Source organism: Phalaenopsis equestris, unplaced genomic scaffold, assembly GCF_001263595.1.
Source record: "Phalaenopsis equestris unplaced genomic scaffold, ASM126359v1 Scaffold000855, whole genome shotgun sequence".
NCBI classification, from domain to species: Eukaryota; Viridiplantae; Streptophyta; class Magnoliopsida; order Asparagales; family Orchidaceae; genus Phalaenopsis; species Phalaenopsis equestris.
The window spans coordinates 52,207-72,480 of NW_018165295.1; the positions used below are offsets into that span (position 1 = coordinate 52,207).

The 20,274-nt window shown below is 33.5% G+C and overlaps 1 protein-coding gene across 1 annotated transcript in view; it reads left to right on the forward strand.

Annotated features, from left to right (window-relative positions):
* The window catches only part of LOC110031870 (myosin-6-like), a 47,148-nt gene extending 27,812 nt beyond the window's left edge, over window positions 1-19,336 (forward strand). Inside the window, exons 24-39 of the mRNA XM_020735295.1 lie at window positions 1,495-1,707; window positions 1,872-2,011; window positions 2,120-2,243; window positions 2,326-2,364; window positions 2,464-2,547; window positions 2,621-2,791; window positions 11,473-11,619; window positions 11,727-11,918; window positions 14,586-14,723; window positions 14,808-14,878; window positions 14,963-15,062; window positions 15,175-15,231; window positions 18,022-18,078; window positions 18,182-18,262; window positions 18,389-18,471; window positions 18,905-19,336. Coding sequence (XP_020590954.1) covers window positions 1,495-1,707; window positions 1,872-2,011; window positions 2,120-2,243; window positions 2,326-2,364; window positions 2,464-2,547; window positions 2,621-2,791; window positions 11,473-11,619; window positions 11,727-11,918; window positions 14,586-14,723; window positions 14,808-14,878; window positions 14,963-15,062; window positions 15,175-15,231; window positions 18,022-18,078; window positions 18,182-18,262; window positions 18,389-18,471; window positions 18,905-19,019 — 1,812 coding nt within the window. The 3' untranslated portion in view covers window positions 19,020-19,336. The remainder of the gene's footprint in view (window positions 1-1,494; window positions 1,708-1,871; window positions 2,012-2,119; window positions 2,244-2,325; window positions 2,365-2,463; window positions 2,548-2,620; window positions 2,792-11,472; window positions 11,620-11,726; window positions 11,919-14,585; window positions 14,724-14,807; window positions 14,879-14,962; window positions 15,063-15,174; window positions 15,232-18,021; window positions 18,079-18,181; window positions 18,263-18,388; window positions 18,472-18,904) is intronic.
* Window positions 19,337-20,274: the final 938 nt, after the last annotated feature.

Genomic DNA, 20,274 nt, shown 5'->3' on the forward strand with positions numbered 1-20,274 from the left:
AGGGAAGATGAAGGGGAAGATAAAATACTACCTCGGAGTAGGATACGATCGAAGCACCACCCATCATCAGATGCAACTCTAGCAAGGAGAGGAGAAGATTTAGAGAAATTTTGAAATAAAAGAAAACAAAAACGAACCCTGACAAGCAAAACAACACATATAATAACTAATAAAATAAAATAGGAAGGGTAAATTCCCCCCTTTGAGAGGCAACCAGAACAGAAGGAGGAAGAAGCAGTAACAGGGAAATCGGGGAGGTGGGGAAAGGAAAGTAGAGAAATGAGGCGTGAGCGGCAATTCCCGCCTGTAGAAGGCCGATCGGTTCAACAGAAGGTTGGAATGGATCCTCCTCAGGTTGGATTAGCCGAAACTCTCATTCCGCTCACATCACACCGTCTCTTTCTCGCGTCCCAGCCCTGTGTCACGATAACAACTAATAACTGACTAACTAGATTTTTTAAGCCTTACACCTAAATTAAGCTTTAAATTATTTGGCGGGCTTCGTGTGGTGGAAAGCGTCATTGGTGCCGGTCTAATAGAGAAATGTTTTGAAGTTCATTTTATCAGTGCAATAAGGTCAAATTGAGTTGATCTTTTAAACAAATTAGTTCATCTTATTTTCTTACAAAAGAAAAGAACAGTATGGAATTTGCTGATAGGTATGATAGCTACATGCGATTCTTATTGGCATGTTGTGTGTTCTTAATATTATTATAATGCAATAATATCATTTACTCTTACACGACTTCCTAAGAAAATTATTTGTAGAATAAATTGTTTATCGTTATACAATTTGAATTTTTAAGAATTATATATGGTACTCTATATTGTTTTTATGTTATCAAAACTTGAAGACCTTTCTGAAATTATTTTCAGAATTGTCTTCACTTTTGTAAATGATAGTATTTTAAATTATGGAAAAGCTTCTCATTAAGGGTATGTTTTGGACAGCTTTTCGTCTGTTTTGCTTTTCAGACCGCCACCATAGTTCTGTTTAGGAAACTGCTTTCTTGCTGTTTTTTTTTTAAATTTTTGTGGTAGAAAGCTGCGTTTCTCAACTGAGCTGATAAAGTGTGGTGGTTGTCAGAAAACTGTACTCTGACTTTTTGAAAGTAAAATAAATTTATAATAACCGTTACAACTTTTTGGAAAGCAATTTCTTCTACAACAACTTCACAATTGCTTCAAATAACTTCAGCTACCCCATACATGCCCCATGTAGCAATATTTTTGTTTATACCTTGGCACTCCTTTTGTAAATTACTATATTATTTAACTTGGGTGTCATGAAGCTGTCGAGGCTAGATAGTTGCCCTTTTATATTTCCATATTTTCTTTATTTGCGGTCAATGAACTCTTTGCTTGTACTAGTGACGTACTACAAATTCTTCTCTGTTGAAGCATGCGGTCATATGGCTTCAATGAGTGATAAATATTTATAAATTGCTCTTAGAATGTTGTTTATGTTGTAGAGCCTAACCTTCAGTTGCTTAGGTTGACATGGAGGAAGCAAAATCACTTGAAAATGCGAAGTTGCAGTCGGCTTTACAGGAAATGCAGCAGGAGTGTAAGGCAACCAAAGCTCTTTTAGTAAAAGAGAAGGAAATGACTAAACAGACTGCTGAGGAAGCTGCTAACTTAAGAATGGTGCCGGTTTTCGATACTCCTCGAATGGATAAGCTTACTGCTGAAAATGAAGAACTTAAGGTAGACATACAATATTTGTTTGCATTTCATGCAGTCTTATAAACTTTATTTTTTCGACGTGTAGTGGTGTCAACTTCTCTTTTGTTTGGGGTCTTACTCTCTCTCTCTCACACACCATCTGCATCTATACTTAACCTCTCTCTTTTCCTTGTTTAAATTTCGAGGCATTGGTGAATTCTCTTGAGAAAAAAATAGATGAAACCGAGCAGAAGTTTAAAGAAGCAAGTAGAGTGAGTGAGGAAAGACTCAAGAAAGCTCTTGAAGCAGAGTTAAAGATGCATCAGTTGAACAATTCAATGCAAAGGTTGTTGGATTTCTGCAACTTCTGAAATCTCACTTTCATTGTGATAGTATGATAGTTTTATTCTCTTGGTTATGTAATTTTTACAACTGAGCTGCTTTCTTACAACAGTTTAAGAGAGAAGCTCTCTGACATGGAAACCGAAAATCAAGTCCTTCGGCAGCAGTCCTTACTAAACTCTTCTATAAAACCCATGTCTGAACATTTATCAATTGCATCAACTCCATTGAAACATGTATGCATTCATCTTGAAACCGTCCATTTTATTTCATCTCCATTCATGTGTTTGTCATGCCTTTACTGTTTCTTTCCTGCAGAATTTGGAAAATGGTCAGTTAAAATCTGAAGAGACCAAGGTTTTTCTTATTACTGTTTATTATTATTATTATTATTATTTTATTTTTATAACTTTTTTTCCTATTCTCTTGTTGAACTTCTGCTCCCATTTTTTGTAGGAACCACAGTCGGCACCCCCAGCTATCAAGGATCTTGCGAATTCTAGTAGTAAATTAATGATTCCAAATGCTGAAAGACAACATGTATGTTGTAAACTGTCTAACTTATCTGTTTTTATTCCATTCTGCTGAATAATTGGAAATTTTTTATTTGCAGGAGAGTGTTGATGCTCTTTTCAATTGTGTTGTAAAAAATATTGGTTTCAGCAACGGGAAACCTGTTGCTGCATTAACAATTTATAAATGCTTTCTTCACTGGAAGTCTTTTGAATCAGAAAAAACTAGTGTCTTTGACCGCCTCATCCAGATGATTGGTTCTGCTATTGAGGTAATATGTTGATTGTAAGAATGAGCTATATGATTGTTTTTTCTACTTTGGCTTTATCACAGAACTGATATATGGTATATCGTTAAATCTGAATTTAGGGTTTCATCTTTCTTATTTTAAATTTAATTTAATTTATTTGTTTTCTTGAGTTTCTTGATTTATTATCATTTCGTAATGAAGTCATGCATTCTGTATGTATACTGGAATCCTGAAATGCATGCTTCTTTTTTACAAATGAAATATTTGATTTTTTCAATTCAAGGTTCAAGACATTGTCCGTGTCAATCTCCGTGTCATTTAGTTTCATCATATACATTATTCTAGCACGAAGACATGTCTATCTATTGTGTAAACAGCTTGAACATGCAGTTGCTAGTAGATTCTGCTTTATTCTTGTTTTAACCATGAAGCCCTAGTAATAGTACAAGGTGATACCGGGGTTAATCCAAACCACAATAGGAAAAACAAATATTATTATTTATGGAAGATAGGCGGTTACAACCAACATACCTGAAAGGAAAAATACAACAACTCGACACTAAAAAATATGAAATAACAACATACATGACACAAACACTCAAACTAGAGTGGATCTCGGGGTGGTAGTGGTGGTGGTGATCGGCGAGAGTTTGGAAGGTGGTGGGATGGTGGACGAGGTTGTGGGCAAAGCTGAAAACAGCAATGCAATGACTTCCTAGGTTCCGGCCAGCTGGCACGCGATAGATATCGACGTGGAACGGCTGTTCAGGATAATGGCGGGCTGGAACAACAGCGGCAATGAAGATGGAGGGCTGGAACGGTGATAGAGGATTCGGCGGACTGCTGGACTGCAAAAGAAAGGCTGTCCTGGACGGGGGCAAAAGGGCTGGACAGCGAGAAATCTGCAGGAAAACAGCTAAAGGCTGTTGTCGGGGTGGCTTGCAGCGAGAAGGAATGCGTGGCAGTGAAGTGGGAGTGATGCAGATGAGCTGGAGAAGGATAAACGCCACTTGGAGACTAAAATACACTCGAAGCACCACTTACAACCCTAGGATACAACCCTCGAAGGAAAGAAGAGATGTTGGTGGCTTTCCGATACAAAACACACAAAAATTTGACTTTCAAACCCTAATACAACACATATATATGAAAAAAATAAAAAGTAATGAAGGATTATACGGAAGAAATTGTAGAAAAGGAAATTGGGATTGATTAAACCTGTCTCTCCGTCTCTCATGATCAGGTCATCCTGCATCCAGAGTGGACTGTTTACTCATCACAATGAGTTTCGTCCTTAAACAACAAGAACCTGACAATTTCTTCCATAAATCCTATTTTTATGCATTTTCATGATCAATACCAGCATAAACATCTCTGAACAAGGTTCTAGCGCGTGCCAAATGTGTCCGAAAAAGAAGAGCAAAGCAAACGTATCATGTCCAATAGTAAACGAACCCCTTGGAGTGCTACGAAAAACACCATTGGATTTTAAAGTAGTCCGGTCTAATTCAAAATTTTCACCCAATGGGGCACGTTTGACATACTTTTTCATAGCAGGATCACTATAAATGACTCCATTGAGCCCGCAGCCATAAAATTCAACAATTACCTCTACTTGTTCAATACTATACTTCGATTCTTCCCTTCTAAAAGGAAAATCAGCCCTCCCAATTCCGTCAGCTTCTACCAAAACTATTGGAAATGTATCAAAAAAATTGGGCATATGATGTACAAAGAGTTCATGCCCTTGTTTATCTCTAAATATGGGGTGCCATAACAACCCAACAACTATTCCATCTTCGTTATTCATTGAGCCTGCTCTGAATAATCATCCTTTTGCCTGATTATTACCAATGTAATCATAAAAAAACTAATTTTTCGGGATTTTTAGACCAAGCTTCCGATAAGCTCAGATTTTCGGCTAGTTTAGCCCTAAATTTTCTATATATTTCTTATTTGAAGTACCCTTGATCCCACTGATTATGAGTGGGGCCAGATAATTCGATTGGGAAAGTTGTTGAACCATATCACATACTTCCAGCAACAACAAAAGCTGAAAAAAAAAATAGCAACAATACTACTGGAAAGCTCAGTTTCAATATTACCCATGCATAATCCTTTGCATAGACGTTGAGACGGACAAATACTAAGATGGAATAGACCTGCTAAGCTGTCAAGTCAAAATTAGAACTAGCTCAATTTGCAGAATTAGAAGCCTTTGCACAATTTACTTTTGATTTACTTAAAGCTACTCAGAATCAATTAGCAAGAGGTCAGCGATTACGTGAGTTGCTCAAACAATCCCAATCAGACCAGATAGCTACTATTTATGCCAGAACAAATGAATATCTTGATCTGTTAAAAATTTGACAGGTAAAGAAATTTCTTGTTGGGTTATGTACCTACTTAACAAAGATGAAACCTAAATTCCAAGAAACTCTATCTTCTAGCAAGATATTCATCGAAGAAGCTGACCCCCTTTTGAGAAAAGCTATTCAGGAACAAATTGAACTCTTTCTACTTCAGGAACAAACATAAATGTAAATTGATCATTTTTATTATATTCTTAATAAATAGAAATCCTTAATAAATATTTCTGATTCAAATCATTCAAAAAAGGAGCTTTATCCTTTATAAAATAAAGTTCCTTTTATATATCTATTCTCTATCTAGAATCGATATATTAAATAAATTGCGTCCAGTAGGATTTGAACCTATACCAAAGGCTTAGAAGACCTCTGTCCTATCCATTAGACAATGCATGCCCTTCATTCCTATTTTTGCATTTTTTTAGGAAAAAAGATTCTTTCATAAAAAGAAAAATGATGCATATCAAAAAGGATAATGAATCTGATATTTGTTTATCATATGAAGTCAAGGAATGAGTATATAACGGATTGGGTAGCGGGAATCGAACCCGCATCGTTAGTTTGGAAGGCTAGGGGTTATAGTTGACGTTAGTTGATCATTTTTAACATCTCTAATTCAAAACCGAACATGAGATTTTGGTTTCATTCGACTCCTTTATGGAAGATCTATGTATTCCCACCAGAGAAAAAATTAAATCCATAACATCTATGTTAGCTTTTTTTACGAATGCATCTAAAGCTACTTGCTTTTTAGATGATCCCTATAGAAGAGGAGGGTTTTTATCAAATCTTTATAGTCTAATTACATTGTTCCCCATTTCTTTTCTTCTCTTCGGATCCTAAGAAAAATAATTTTGTTTCTATCGAGCTTATATATATATATATAGAGGGAGGGGGGGGGGGGGGGGGGGGGGGGGGGGTTTCTAGTAAACCAAAATCATCATTTATAGCTATTTTGGTTTCAGTCTCCCCTTTTTAAGCTAAAAAATTGAAGATTTATTTACGATTGAAAGTTTTGTATTATTATCTATAGATCTTTTATTCATACTCATTTAATTGGAAGAATTGAATCAATCAAAAAATTTATGCTTCTCAACTCCATAATACAATTTTTTATGAAAATTTTGATTGTCTTTTGGATAGAAATTGTGATATTGTATATTATTTTCTCAATTGTGCTATGGAGGGATAAAGTATTAAATCTTTTTAAGTAATAAAGTTTTTGATTTGGAATATGAAATATGAAAAAAATGGGAAAAACCACTAACTATTGACATTGCTAATAGAAGGAATCACATTGTTACCACTAATTTATACCTGCTACATATTCATTATTGGATACAAATGGGCCTTTTGTCCAACAAAGTAATCATATATAGTCAAGATAACATAAATATATGTTTAGAGAGAGGGTGATTCCTATAAGAAATTATCAATTTATCATAAGATTTTTCCGTTCCTAAAAATCAGCACTTTAAATCCTGAAAACTGACAGGTTTGAGGATTAATCCTAAGAGTAAATACTTTTATGCATGCCTCTTATGGTTATTTTTTATACATAATGTATTTTCGTAAGGTGATACACTTTAGCTAAAAATCAGGCTGGTATCATAGGCACACTGGGAGCGTAAATAAGTGTAGCCCTATACATATGAACTAACTGCAATGAAATGTCAATCCTCGGGAATTAAAGATCTATAAATTAACTAATGCTTGGCCGCAATGGAATGAAAGACTCTTATCCCTCCCCAATATGATAAATTACAAAAATATATGTTCTGCCTTTTCTATATAGGAACTCGAAATACCTTGCTTACGTATCATTGGAAAGTGCATTAACATAAATACAGCAGTAAGAAGAGACAATACAAAATTATGTAAACTATAAAAACGAGTTAAAGTGGATTGACCCACACTAACACCTCTACATAATAATTATACCAAAGGTGATCCTATTATAGGAATAGCTTTAGGCACGACTGTTACAATTTTTACTACCCAATAGCTAATTTGGTCCCAAGGCAAGGAATAACCAGTTATGACAAAAGATGCGGTCAATACATCCAGAACTACCCCGGTTGCCCAAATTAATTCGCGAGGTTTTTTAAAACCACCCGTAAGATACATACGAAATACGTGCAAGATCATTATTATAACCATCATACTTGCTGATCATTGATGAACTAATTGAATTAACCAACCAAAGTTGGCCTTAGTCATTATGTATTGAATAGAAGAAAAAACCTCTGTAACAGTTGGACGATAGTAAAAGTTCATAGCAAAACCTGTAGCTATTTATACTAAAAAATAGGTAAGCATAATCCCCTCTAGACAATAAAATATGTTGACATGAGGAGTAACATATTTACCAGTTATATCATATTCAATCTCTTGAATCTTGAGACTTTCCACGAACTAATCATATACGTTATTGCAATAGGTCACCTAAGATCCCCCTCTGAGAGCCGTATATGAGAATTTCATCTCGTACGACTCAAGCCAAAACCCACATACTAGTTTCAATGGATATGAAATATTTTATATAGAGTTTCAAATTCCTTGTGGCTTAGCCGCTTGACTCAATGTCACCCAAAGATACCAAGTAAGAAAAATCCAGAATCTCTTCTTTGTAATGATAATGTCAAGAAATAAAATCTTAAGTTGATCATGACAGGACTCTTGAATCTTCTCTTCCCTATCTTTTTTTTTTTTATAATAATTCTTTTGTTGAGGCCCTATGAATCAAATCTCAGATTCATACTAACAGGACTCTTGAATCTTCTCTTCCCTATCTTTTTTGTTTTATAATAATTCTTTTGTTGAGGCCCTATGAACCACAATGATTTAATAAAATCGAAGCTAAACTCAAAGGGTTTTTTAGTAAAAACCATTTGATCATCATTTATTTACTGAATGTAATAACTCAACAAAATCTTATAGAAAGTGGTTTATTTTGGAGAAAAAATTGTTTGATTTATAAAATAAAAAACCTTTTTTCATTTTTTTCTTAAAATTAGGTTGCGAGGTCTGAATAATAGGTATGAATCATAGTTTAAATATTTCTTTTTTTGATATATTATATATAGTCTGTACTCCAGAGACTACAATAAATATCTGACGGTAGAGTCATCTTGATAGAGATGACAAATCCATTTTTTTTGTATTATCATTAGGATCAATTATAACAAGTCACGCGCTCATATTCTAGACTTGAAATATCGAAACAATAAAATTTCATGATCGAACAACCAGAATGGTCTATAAATCCAAGTCTTAGGTAATCTTAAGTTAAATTATTAAATATTTTAATATTTTAAGCATTAAGTATAAGTAAAATAATTTTTTTTAATTGAAAAACTAGGACTTCTTAATTTTTATGAAATGATTAATTGAAATTACATCCAGTAAAACAGATGAATTATATATTTCTAAAATATATAGAAATATTGTAAATAAAGCTATTGCAATTCCCATAAGTGGTGTAGTTCCCCACACTAGAGTTTTTTTTTTCATATTCTAAACTCCATGGTTTCAATAAACTCTCTACGCCAGTTCATCTTGGCCCAGATTTAGAACTAATCTAAATGATTTTTGTAGCCATAAATCATTTTTTATCATGACTTGAAATCTGTCGACTTTGTATACTATTTTGTTGTAGTTGTACATAAACGACATTATCATGATCCTTTTGTGATCAGGGAACTTTTGATGAGTTTATTCAAGAAATTATTTCATAAAATGTCGTAAGTAAGAATCTTCTTTTGAGGAAGATAAAAAGATATTGAGAGGAAAAAAGGTGAAACAAAAGATATCCACTACTAACTACTATATTCACTATTATGCTACTATATTCACTACTATGCTACTATATTTACTGTCATGCATACTAGTATACATAGTGGTCAACTATACAGACATAATCTTTTTATAGTATATTATTTCACCATGGGCGGATAGCAGGAATCGAACCCGCATCTTCTCCTTGGCAAAGAGAAAATTTACTATTCGACTATATCCGCAGTTTCTTCGTTCATGATAAGTACACATATGTCCACACATATATGACATATATGATATATCATATATGCGTTGGATCATATGTGCACAGTGCCAGCAGTTAAAAAGACTATAGTAAGTAAAGTAAGATTCCGAGTAAGATCAGATTCTTAATTATCTATATCCAATTCATAACAATTGAAATATTGAACTCAAATGGAATCTTAGTTCAATCTCACAATTTGATTGAAATGTAGAACCTAGATGGAATCTTAGTGGGTCTCATAAGTTGAATTTCTTAGAAGCATTGCAATCTTCAGATCGGGGAAATACCAAAAAAGCTCTAAAAATGAGAGAATTCATGATAATTATCAGAGACTAATCTAATCTATAATGTACCAGAAAATACAATATTTTTGTTACTCGACCAACCATCAGAAGAAACAATTACAACGGGTACACTAATCAGACAGATTAATGAAGTTGCAACTAATGCAAAAACAACTACTTAGAAAGCAATAGTCATGTTTGTAATACTCCAAACTGCCAATAAATAAACTATATCATTTGATTCCTCACTTAGTCAAAATTGTAAAGCTATGGGTAAGAGATAAGAAGCTCAACAAACTCTTGAAATAGTTGAAGCTAACTTAAGTAAAGCTGAGGATAAGAGACAAGCACTTGAGACAAATCTAGTTCTTAGACGAGCTAGGACACAAGTATAAGTTATCAAGGTAATTTCTTCTTAGTAGTCAATGCATTCAATCAAAATAAAAAGATTTCTTTATTATATACTACACACCACATCTTGATTCCACAAAATGACCACACTGAAGTCTAATTTGATTAATCTGATGATAGAACAGAACGAAAAAAAGAGGATGAGTAGAAAAACTTATTAGATACCATGGAATCCGGTATCTAATAAGTTCTACCTACTATTGGATTTGAAACAATGAGTCCCGCCATATGAAAGCAATACTCTAACCACTAGGTTAAGTAGATCATTTATCACCAAAAAAATGGTCTCCATTACTTCGATGGATTATATGTTAAATATGTTTTCTAAGCAATATTAATCTTTTAACAGTAAACATAAATAGATGAGAAAGTTATCATGTGAGATTATGAGATAATTTTTTGACAAGAATATGTTTTTATATTAAAATGGTTATGACAAGGGCTATAGCTCAGTCAGGCAGAGCACCTCGTTTACACATGTGCCAATGTTTTTCAAATGAGCTCATTATGCAATGACCGTAATTAATCTTTTTGAGAAGTCGATGTCTTATGCTGTAGATTCAAGAGAACAAGAGAAAAGTAGCCTGACAAATTTTGTTTAATCCGGTTCAAGTGCGAATTCCGATGCTAAATCAAATAGAACCTACCATTATAAAGTAAATGCTCAGCTCATTCAATGCCAGACATAATGAGTATACGGATCTCAAAAGAATCTCTTTTCGTCTTATGAGCTTTGAGGTGTATGAAGTCTCATATTTTACAATTGTAGTGGAGCAATAGAGACTGCATTTCATTTAGGTTCATCTAGGTCCGAAGACGAACTTAAATAAAGGTCACCTTTCTTTGAAACACTTTGGTATTGCTTCTAAATTGTCATGGCACAAAAGCTGCTTCACTAGGCCAACTTTTACCGAGTTATCCTTGTTGTTATTATTATTTTTCTTAAAATAAGTGAATCTTGTGAAATTTTACGGAATGCATAGAGAATCTCATATCAAAATCAAATTAAATATTTCCGATCCTCATAATTTGGCAAATTCCTTTGAATTAATTGAAACTTCAACAAGATCTTGTCTTCTGTCAGTATTTTGGATGGCTTTTTGTTTTTCTAGATGCAGGCGATTTTATTTAATCAGCTCTATCCAGTGTTAAGCTCTAGAGTTTTGTGGCCTTTGGCTTGCTTGTGACTGATGTGGGACTATACTGCATAGAAACGAAATTTGGTATTTTCCATATATCAGGGCTATTTTCATTGCCTCTGAATTCATAATTAAGTAGACTATTCAATACTTTATTTATTGAATCTTTTTTTATTGGAACTTGTAACTTCACTAAATTGTGTCATTATACTGTATATTTGTGAAAAAAATTCGGTATGATATCACATAAATATAGCCGAATAATTATTTTGAATAGTTATTATAATTTTTAGTATTCATCTTTTTCTAGATGAGGTGCATTATTGCAGTTATGAAAGTATATATCTTTTTCTAGATGAGTTGCATCATTGCAGTCATGAAAGTATGTAACTATTTTATTTCTGGTATTATACTTTACGGTATAATTCATTCCTTATATCTAAGTTTTGTAATGCAGAATGATGAAAGTTATGACCACCTAGCATACTGCTTGTCCAATACAACTGCACTGTTATTTTTGTTGCAAAAGAGTTTAAGAGCTGCTGGTAGTGCTCCACGCAGGAAAGCTCCCCCACCAACTTCACTATTTGGGAGGATGACACAAGTATGCCTTTTTATTTCTTTGCACTACTTACCTGCTTGTAGTCATGTTTGTGCGTCTCAGAAACTCACTATTGTCATTTATTTTATTTATTGGATTCCTTTGCTAAGGGATTCCGGTCTTCTCCATCTTCTGCAAACCTTGCTTTGGACGGCCTGGATTTGGTGGTGCGACAAGTTGAAGCAAAGTATCCTGCTTTACTTTTCAAGCAGCAACTTACAGCTTATGTGGAGAAGATATATGGAATTATTCGGGATAATATGAAAAAGGATTTGACACACTTGCTTACGTTGTGTATCCAGGTATGCTCAGATCTATTTGTTATTAGTCATGACCAGACCCCTCATTTGTGACCTTAGACAATGTTAAGCCTTTTGAAATCACTGTTCACCAAGGGAAGAACATCTGAACCAAAAACATGCATATATAATGCATTTAAAATTGTAGGACAGCATTTTTTTTTGGTGTAATTTAAATTTTGATGATTGAGTAATAATTTTGAATCAATTTGAGGCATCCGTACAACAGATAGAGTATGTTTAATGTAAATCTAGCATATTATAAATAAATTAACAACTCGTTTTGATTCTAAATTAGAGGAAACTATATCGCCATTGGGTGCAAGATCAATCTACAATGAACGTAAGCTAAATGTTTTTATCCTCGGTTAAGTAGAGTCATCTACCTCCTCATTGGCCAAGTTAAAAAGGAGCGAAAAATGTAAAAAAAAAGGGATTTCTGAACAAATTCTGAAGCATAAGACCTCTCTTCTTAACTTAGAGGAATCGAAAACTAAACCTTGCTTTCAAATTTTAAATTGGAATATGACTCCTCGATGGAAACTCATAATTTCAGATGTACCCTTTTACCAATTTTATTATTTTTTTCACACTCCAAATATATTTTTAATTGGATAAAATGTAGAAAGCTTCAACAAAAATTAAATAAAATTTGAATAAAAAGGAAAATTTACCATTGAATCAAGTCAGAAGGTTTATCATATTTGCTGCCTGTATTTTCAATTTTAAACCTAAATAAATCATTCCCACGAATCGAACAATCCTTTGGTGAATCTTCTAGAAATTCTCATGGCATTCTTAAAAAATTCAAGATTAAGTTCGATCTTTGAATACCGAGTTTAAACCCTAACCAACTCTTGATTGATGCGAGTAAATTGGCATTATAAAACATGCCAATACACATACATTCCAATTTGATTGGAATAGCTTGCAAATGCATTTTTTTTCTTTTTAACCATTTCTAAATTTTTGTCAAGGGGATCCCAAAGAGCCTCAGCTAATCTAAATTGCCATGATGCCCCTTTAAGGTGGCAAAATTATTGAAATAACTTTTCAAGTCCTAAATTACCATGATACCCCTTGTGCCTTATTACATGTAAGGTAATAATCTAATTGATCAAGCTTATAGATCAAGGATTCGGGTTTGAGATTTTTTATTCTTAGTTTATTCAAGGGTTCCTAATGAGCCATCACCATTATATGTTATGGTAACATATGTATTATGTCAAAATTAAACCTGATTATAATCACAAAGTCTTAAATATATATGACCTTTTTTTATACTCAAATTTATAAGTTCCATTTTTAGGCCTTCCTCGTTCCCGAGTTTGCAAAGTCTCCCTTGTGTCTTCTTATAAATGTATGCCTTAATTTATTTGGTCATCACCAAAAATTTGCCATCAAATCAAGTTTCACTCACGAGCTTACCTTGCCCTTGTGGTTGCAAGTCCCATTTACGGGTATTATAAATGTAAACCCAAACCAAATTGCCTAGGTTGGTATATTGCTAGTAAACCCATTAATTCAATCTAGTCAACCCAATTAATTTTGATAGATATAAAGCAAAAAAGCCTGTTAAACCATACATAACTCTCGGCTCTTCTCAGAAATGAAAGATCTTACCTTAAGTTGAGTTTGCTGCATAGATACAAAATATAGGTACAACAAAACTTCTTTTGGATATAAGCCACAACCTCACTAATTGGGCTCACACAGCAACCAAGTTTATTGGGCTCAATTAATAGGTATTCCAAAGGATACAAGAGTCAAGCCTCCATCGAGTTTATAGCAATTGCTTACGGCCCATAAATACCAAAGTTGGGCCAACTTTCGTGTTAATATGCCACTCAACTAAACTTGCACTAGTGCTCATGCTAACAAGCTTGTCAACCAAACTTGTGCTACGCAACACATTTCCATGAGATGAGGTTAGTCTTGATGGCAAAGTGGGTGGAAGTTAGCTTTCGCTACTTGCTGAATTGATAAGTTTGTAGGACTATTGTCTGAGATGATTAGGGAGAAGATATCACAGTGGGGCAAGATCTTTTGATTTTTATGATTTTTTTTTTTCATGTTAATAAGGCTACAAAATTTCGGAAGATATTATATTGTAGCCTGACAATTTGCGTTGCACACCCTAACAACTATCATAGCAGCGTGTGACATAATGGGGGTTAAGAAAGAAAACCAAAGATTGGGAAAGTTATCTGCGAGGAAATGTTACCTTGCTCACACTCAAGTGCCATCAATTAGCCCTTTTTAAAAAGAAGGTGCTATTTCGAAGTAGGGGAGTGAGGGAAAGTTATCAATAACCATTTTTTATGTTTTATGCTCTGAAGTGCCGTTCAATAACTTTTAATTTTTACATTTTTACCACTCAAATTTTTCATATCACATAAAAATGCCACTATTTTAACTTCTGAAAAATGAAATACCTTTTTTATTTATAAGTAAGGCGGCATTTATGTAAAAAAATAAAATTTAGGTGTTATATATATGAATACGTTAGAATTAAGTGTTATGTATGTAAATCTTCTTTTTTTTATGCTCTGAAGTGCCTTCTATCCTAGTTCACAGTTCTTCACCTGTAGAAACTCCTACTTTCAATCTCATTTTAATATATTGGACAGACATAACTAAACTTGAACAACTTTATTGCTTGCATAAAAGGCACCGAGAACTGCGAAGGCAAGCATGCTCAGAGGATCTAGCCGCTCTGGATCATTCGGTCACTCAGGTCAAAATTCTCACTGGCAAAATATAATTGAAAGTCTCAATAACCTTCTTAAGACATTGCAGCAGAACTATGTGAGTTTTGTGGATCTTTTTTTTGTGCTGAGTCTGCAGACTGTTCTGAACTAGAAATCCATACTAATTTCTTTCCAATTTCAGCTTCCTGCTGTTCTAATTCAGAAAGTCTTCACTCAGATTTTCTCATTCATTAACATGCAACTCTTCAACAGGTAATTCCTTAATTCAGGTTGCTGGCATTTTCATCTCTTTCAGGATCTCAAATTATCTTTCTTATAAAACTTACTCTTCTTTAGTCTCCTACTCCGTCGTGAATGCTGTTCCTTCAGCAATGGGGAGTATGTAAAAGCTGGCTTAGCTGACCTGGAGTTGTGGTGTGCTCAAGCAAAACCAGAGGTAACGGGGTTAACATTTATGCTTGAGAACTATATGATTTGTAGTATTCATGGACAGTGTTTATTCAAGATTAAAAATTGGTTTTTTCTTTTAAAAAAATTATATTTTACAGTATGCTGGTACGGCCTGGGAAGAACTGAAGCATATAAGACAAGCTGTTGGATTCTTGGTAAGAAATTTGCAAAATTAACCATTAAATAACCATGTTATTCTGGTAGTCTAAGAAGTCAACAAATTTAATGTGCATAATTCTCATTTTTAATAGAAATTTTTATTCAAGTGTTGCCTTTGAAATAGATAAAGAAAAGTAAAACATGACAGAAAAGACTCAACATAAAAATTTAGTGTTCAAGCTGAAATTAGTGGGAATGATAAGACACGTGTTTTTCTGAAGCGTAGTTATTGCTATAAGATGGTTAAAAGAGGTTTTGTAAGAATAAAATATAAAATATAACAATACATAGAAACGGCCCAACATGAAAACTTACTATTAAAGTTAAAATTAGTGGAAATAATACGACACATGCTTATTCGATGTGGAATTATTGCTATAAGACGGTTAAAGGGTGTTAAACGAACGATTTCTCGCTCTCATAGCAATATTGTACATGTGCCAAGGTGCTTGAGACAATGGTACAAGAGATCGTGCATATGTGAATAAGGTGATAATTTTAATCCATTTAGCGTGATGATAGTTTGATTGCAAAGTAGATTTTAATTCATATTATGTTAGTGAGCTTATTGAGGAAGATTTCTCATCTTCTTTGCAACAATTCATTAGGCAGTTTTCAGTGATGAAGAACCAATACCCTAATAATTTGTCATGAAATATCAGAGGAGAAGCTAAAATTTTTTAGTGAAGATTGACTTGCTAGATTTTGGCGCACAGATGGATCCGAACGAATTTATTGAGTGGTTCCACACAGTGGAACATGTTTTTGAGTACAATGATGTCCCACGGGACAAAATGATAAAGCTAGCCTTCATTAAGTTAAAAAAGAATGCATCTCTGTGGTGGAAAATTTTGAAGCACATATGGCAGTGTTGTTAAGGGAAAAGTGAAATCACTGCTTGATCCAAAGATGAAACGAGATATGCAGCGCAAGTACCTAATAGCCCATTACAGGTAGAACATGTTGTTGAGACTATCACTTAATACTAGAATGATCTTTTTGTATACGAGTACACAACTGAGTTTGAGCAACTTATGTTGAAGTGTGAGCTATAGAGCCTTGGGAGAACACAATAGCTAAATATCTCGAGAGATTGAGAGCATTTATTGACAACATAGTATTGTTACAATCCTATTGAACATTGCAGGGTATCTAGATCTTAACCTTAAAGATGGATAGAACACAATAATATCAAGTCCACACCAAATAGAGTTCATTCATCAGATCAGGCAACAAGAGTATACCCTGGAGAACACTAGAGCAGACTTGGCTCGAGGAGAAGCTTGTATAGAGTAAAGAAAAAGTGGAGACAGTTTTTTCTCCCATATTCATCGTAGACAGAAAATGTTTCAAGTGTCACAATCTCACTGGTTTTGGCACATTGCATTTGATTTTCCAAATAGAAATACGATATATTTCACCGAACAGGGTGCAATGGTGGAGGCAGATGGTAACCCACCCCAGGGGAAGGAGAGGAATACTAGCTGCCCGCAGGGTAGGGAGAGATGTTGGTAATCCAGTGAGTCCTTGATATTGAGTATATGAGAGAGCAACAAGAGCTCAATCACAATATATTTCATACATGCTGCACCGTGAAGGGAAAGGTGTGACACTTCATTATAGATTGAGATAATCGTGAAAATGTGGCATCTACACATATTGTGGATAAATTTAGCCTCATTACTCGAGCATTTCCAATCATATTCTTTGTCATGATTGAAGAAAGGAAATAAGATTATAATTGACAAGAGGTATCTCATGGAGTTTTTATGAGAGACAATTTACAGGATCAAAATTTATATGATGTCGTGCCTATGGATGCGTGTCACATTCTTTTGCGCCGATCATAGAAATATGACTAGTGTACACTTATCAAAAGCACATATTCACTTATCAAGGAAGGCAAGTGTATTGTATACCATCTAGTTTGGAATAACATCTCAATGTTGATTTTTTTTTGTGTGAGAACAGAAGAAGGAATTGTGGGAGAGAGACTTGGTGTTAAATTTATTTTGAATTATTAATGTTAATAATTTTTTTTACTTTAATATCTAATCTTTCTATCATGTTTGTATAACACTTTTTACTTTATAATTGATGTTATAATGGTAATATGTTTTTTATTTTGTATAAGTAGGTTCTTATTATATTACAATGTTAATAGCTTAGGATCTGAGTACGTTACTTCTTACTTTATATTTTAATATTAGTACTGCTTCCTACAATTTATTGATTCTATGGCTTGCGTTTGGTCGCGCGGATGAACAACATCTTAATACCTAATTGTGTATTTTAAAACCATGTTTTGAATAAACCTTCTAATTTTAAATTTGAAACCATAAGAAATTAATTTGTGAATGAAGAGATCAAAGGGTTGTAATGTTAGATTTAAGAAAATTCAGAAAGGTATCCAAATTGACTTGCAATCTTCTAAATGATTCCAAAATTTAATCACCTTCACTTTAACCTAGTTCCATTTTAGTAGTTATTGACTGAAGAAATTATTATTCTCATTTGCCTAACCTCACTTCATTACCAAAATCCACAACCTAAGATTTTTGCATTAATTCTTCAATTTGAGCATAACTGTGTACATTTTCTGGGAAAATTCAATCCTTCTTAATAGCAGTAAAATGCCGAGAACATCTTATTGAAGCAGCATAAAAATTTATTTTTTACCTGTTTCTCTTGTCACGTGAATTTTTAAGAAATTTGCAGTTAGTGGCATGATACAGAAAGTTTTTACTGTTGCTTATAACATGCAAAACTTTTCTGCTGTCGTGCAGGTTATATTTCAAAAATACAGAATTTCCTATGATGATATAGTCAATGATCTCTGCCCGGTACTATTATCCTTATTCTACTTTTGCATCATATGCAACTATACATAAATATTGTTATTTTTAAGACTCATGCCTCATTTTTGTCCTGTATTTCTCTCTGCAGGTATTAAGCGTTCAGCAGCTTTATAGAATATGCACGCAGTATTGGGATGACAAATATAACACCCAGAGTGTCTCTTCAAATGTAAGTGTTATAAACATAACGCACATATATATATATATATACACACACATACATACATACATATACATAGTATTTGGTGGTGTAATTTTTATAATCAATACAAATGCCTCTCATCCTCCATTACAGGTCCTATCCAGCATGAGGATTCTGATGACAGAGGATTCGAATACAGCAGTAAGCAACTCATTCTTGCTGGATGATAATTCCAGGTAAAAGTTCCTTAGTCACTGTTGGAATGATGGAGCGGCTTCCCCAAAATTTTTTCTACTCTTCAATATAATATAATACTATGGAAATTTTGCTCCCTAAAATTTAGTATTTAAGGGAAATTTAGATACTCCATAATTCTGATGTATTTGCATATCTAACACCTACAGTTTAATATTTACACTTATAACACCTTAGTATCATAAAGCAATGCATGTAAATATGAATGGCTAGATGTTAGATATGTAAAGACATTAAGAATTTTATGGTATGCATGTATGTAAATGCCCCAATATTTAATAATAATTATAATATTAACCAAGTAGTTTGCCACCCATTCTTTTTCCTTAAATTTTGATTCCGCCACTGCTCGTAATCATCCCCTGCCGACATTTTTAAGATCCACGAGCTCTGAATGATTGATCTGTGATTCAGTATACCCTTCTCCGTCGACGACATATCGAGTTGCTTGCAAGAAAAGGAGTTTGCAGACGTGAAAGCAGCAGAAGAGCTTCTTCAGAACCCAGCCTTCCATTTTTTACAGGACTGAGAGCCCCCTGAAGAATGCTCCCCAACTCCCTGATCCTCCAGGCTCTCTGTGTAAATCCGCCAACCCATTCTTCATCATATCTTACATTTGTTCCCCATTTTTAATCTTAAATTTTGTCTGTTATATTCTTAATTTTTTTATGCACCTTCGACGACAGCAAAATGTAAAATCATTCTTTGTTGGTTGTAAAATTCTTTTTATGACCGCTGCTAGGCTTTTACACCCAAAAGCATATGGTATATATATATATATGGTTTTGTTCAGTTGTAAGCAGATGGATACCATTATATTTGTCCGATTAATATAATGATATGATGGAAGCAATTTATGGTTCTTATGTTCTGTCTGAATTTCTGATTATTTTTTGCTATTCATAGCCATCAAATTTAGATGGTACATTCTAATTTCTAATCTATATATTATATGGAGATATGTTTGAGATTTGTGGAGTTCGTAGAGAGCTCTAATTAGAAGGCCAAGTTGAGGAGGAATGGTAACCACTAATCTTTAATTTCTAATTTAATTGACATGAGTGAATGCCAAGTTACCAACAAATATATGTTAAAAATAATTTTTTTTTATCATGGCAATTCATAAATGCGGCGGCATTTTTAAAAATGCCGTCTAACCGTTTGGTTTGCGTTTTTTGAAAACGTTGTGTGCTGCGTTTAAATTTTTTACACTAAACGCAGATTGCGGGTCGACCCCCGCGGTCGACCTACGGGTTGAGTATGAAGAGAAGTTTTACTTTTTTTTTGTCATAAATTTAAGCTTAAACTATGCTTGTATAATTTATATTTTTACTATTTTTAAAAAAGTATTATTTTTATATTATATTTTTTAAATATAATTTTAAAATTGCCTTACTGAGTTTTTTCATAATAAGAATTTAGTCATTCTTTTAGGGTTTAGGGTATATATATATATATATATATATATATATAAGATTTTTTAGAAACAATGCCAATCAACAAAATAATATGAAGTTTATAAACTCCATTAATACAAATATGAATATTTGGATCGATAAAATCAGTCTTAACAACAGTAAGACCAATGTTTTCACTTATACCTATACCCCTAAATACATGAGTTCAACAGTTTAAGAAAAAATCACCTCAGTGATTAATTTATAAATATCAATGTTCCAGGTGGCTTGTATTAGGTCTGTCAAAAAAGCTCGTTGTTCGCGAACAGTTAGTGTTCGATTCGTTGATGAATTCGTGTTCGATTCGTTCAATAAGTAAACGATACG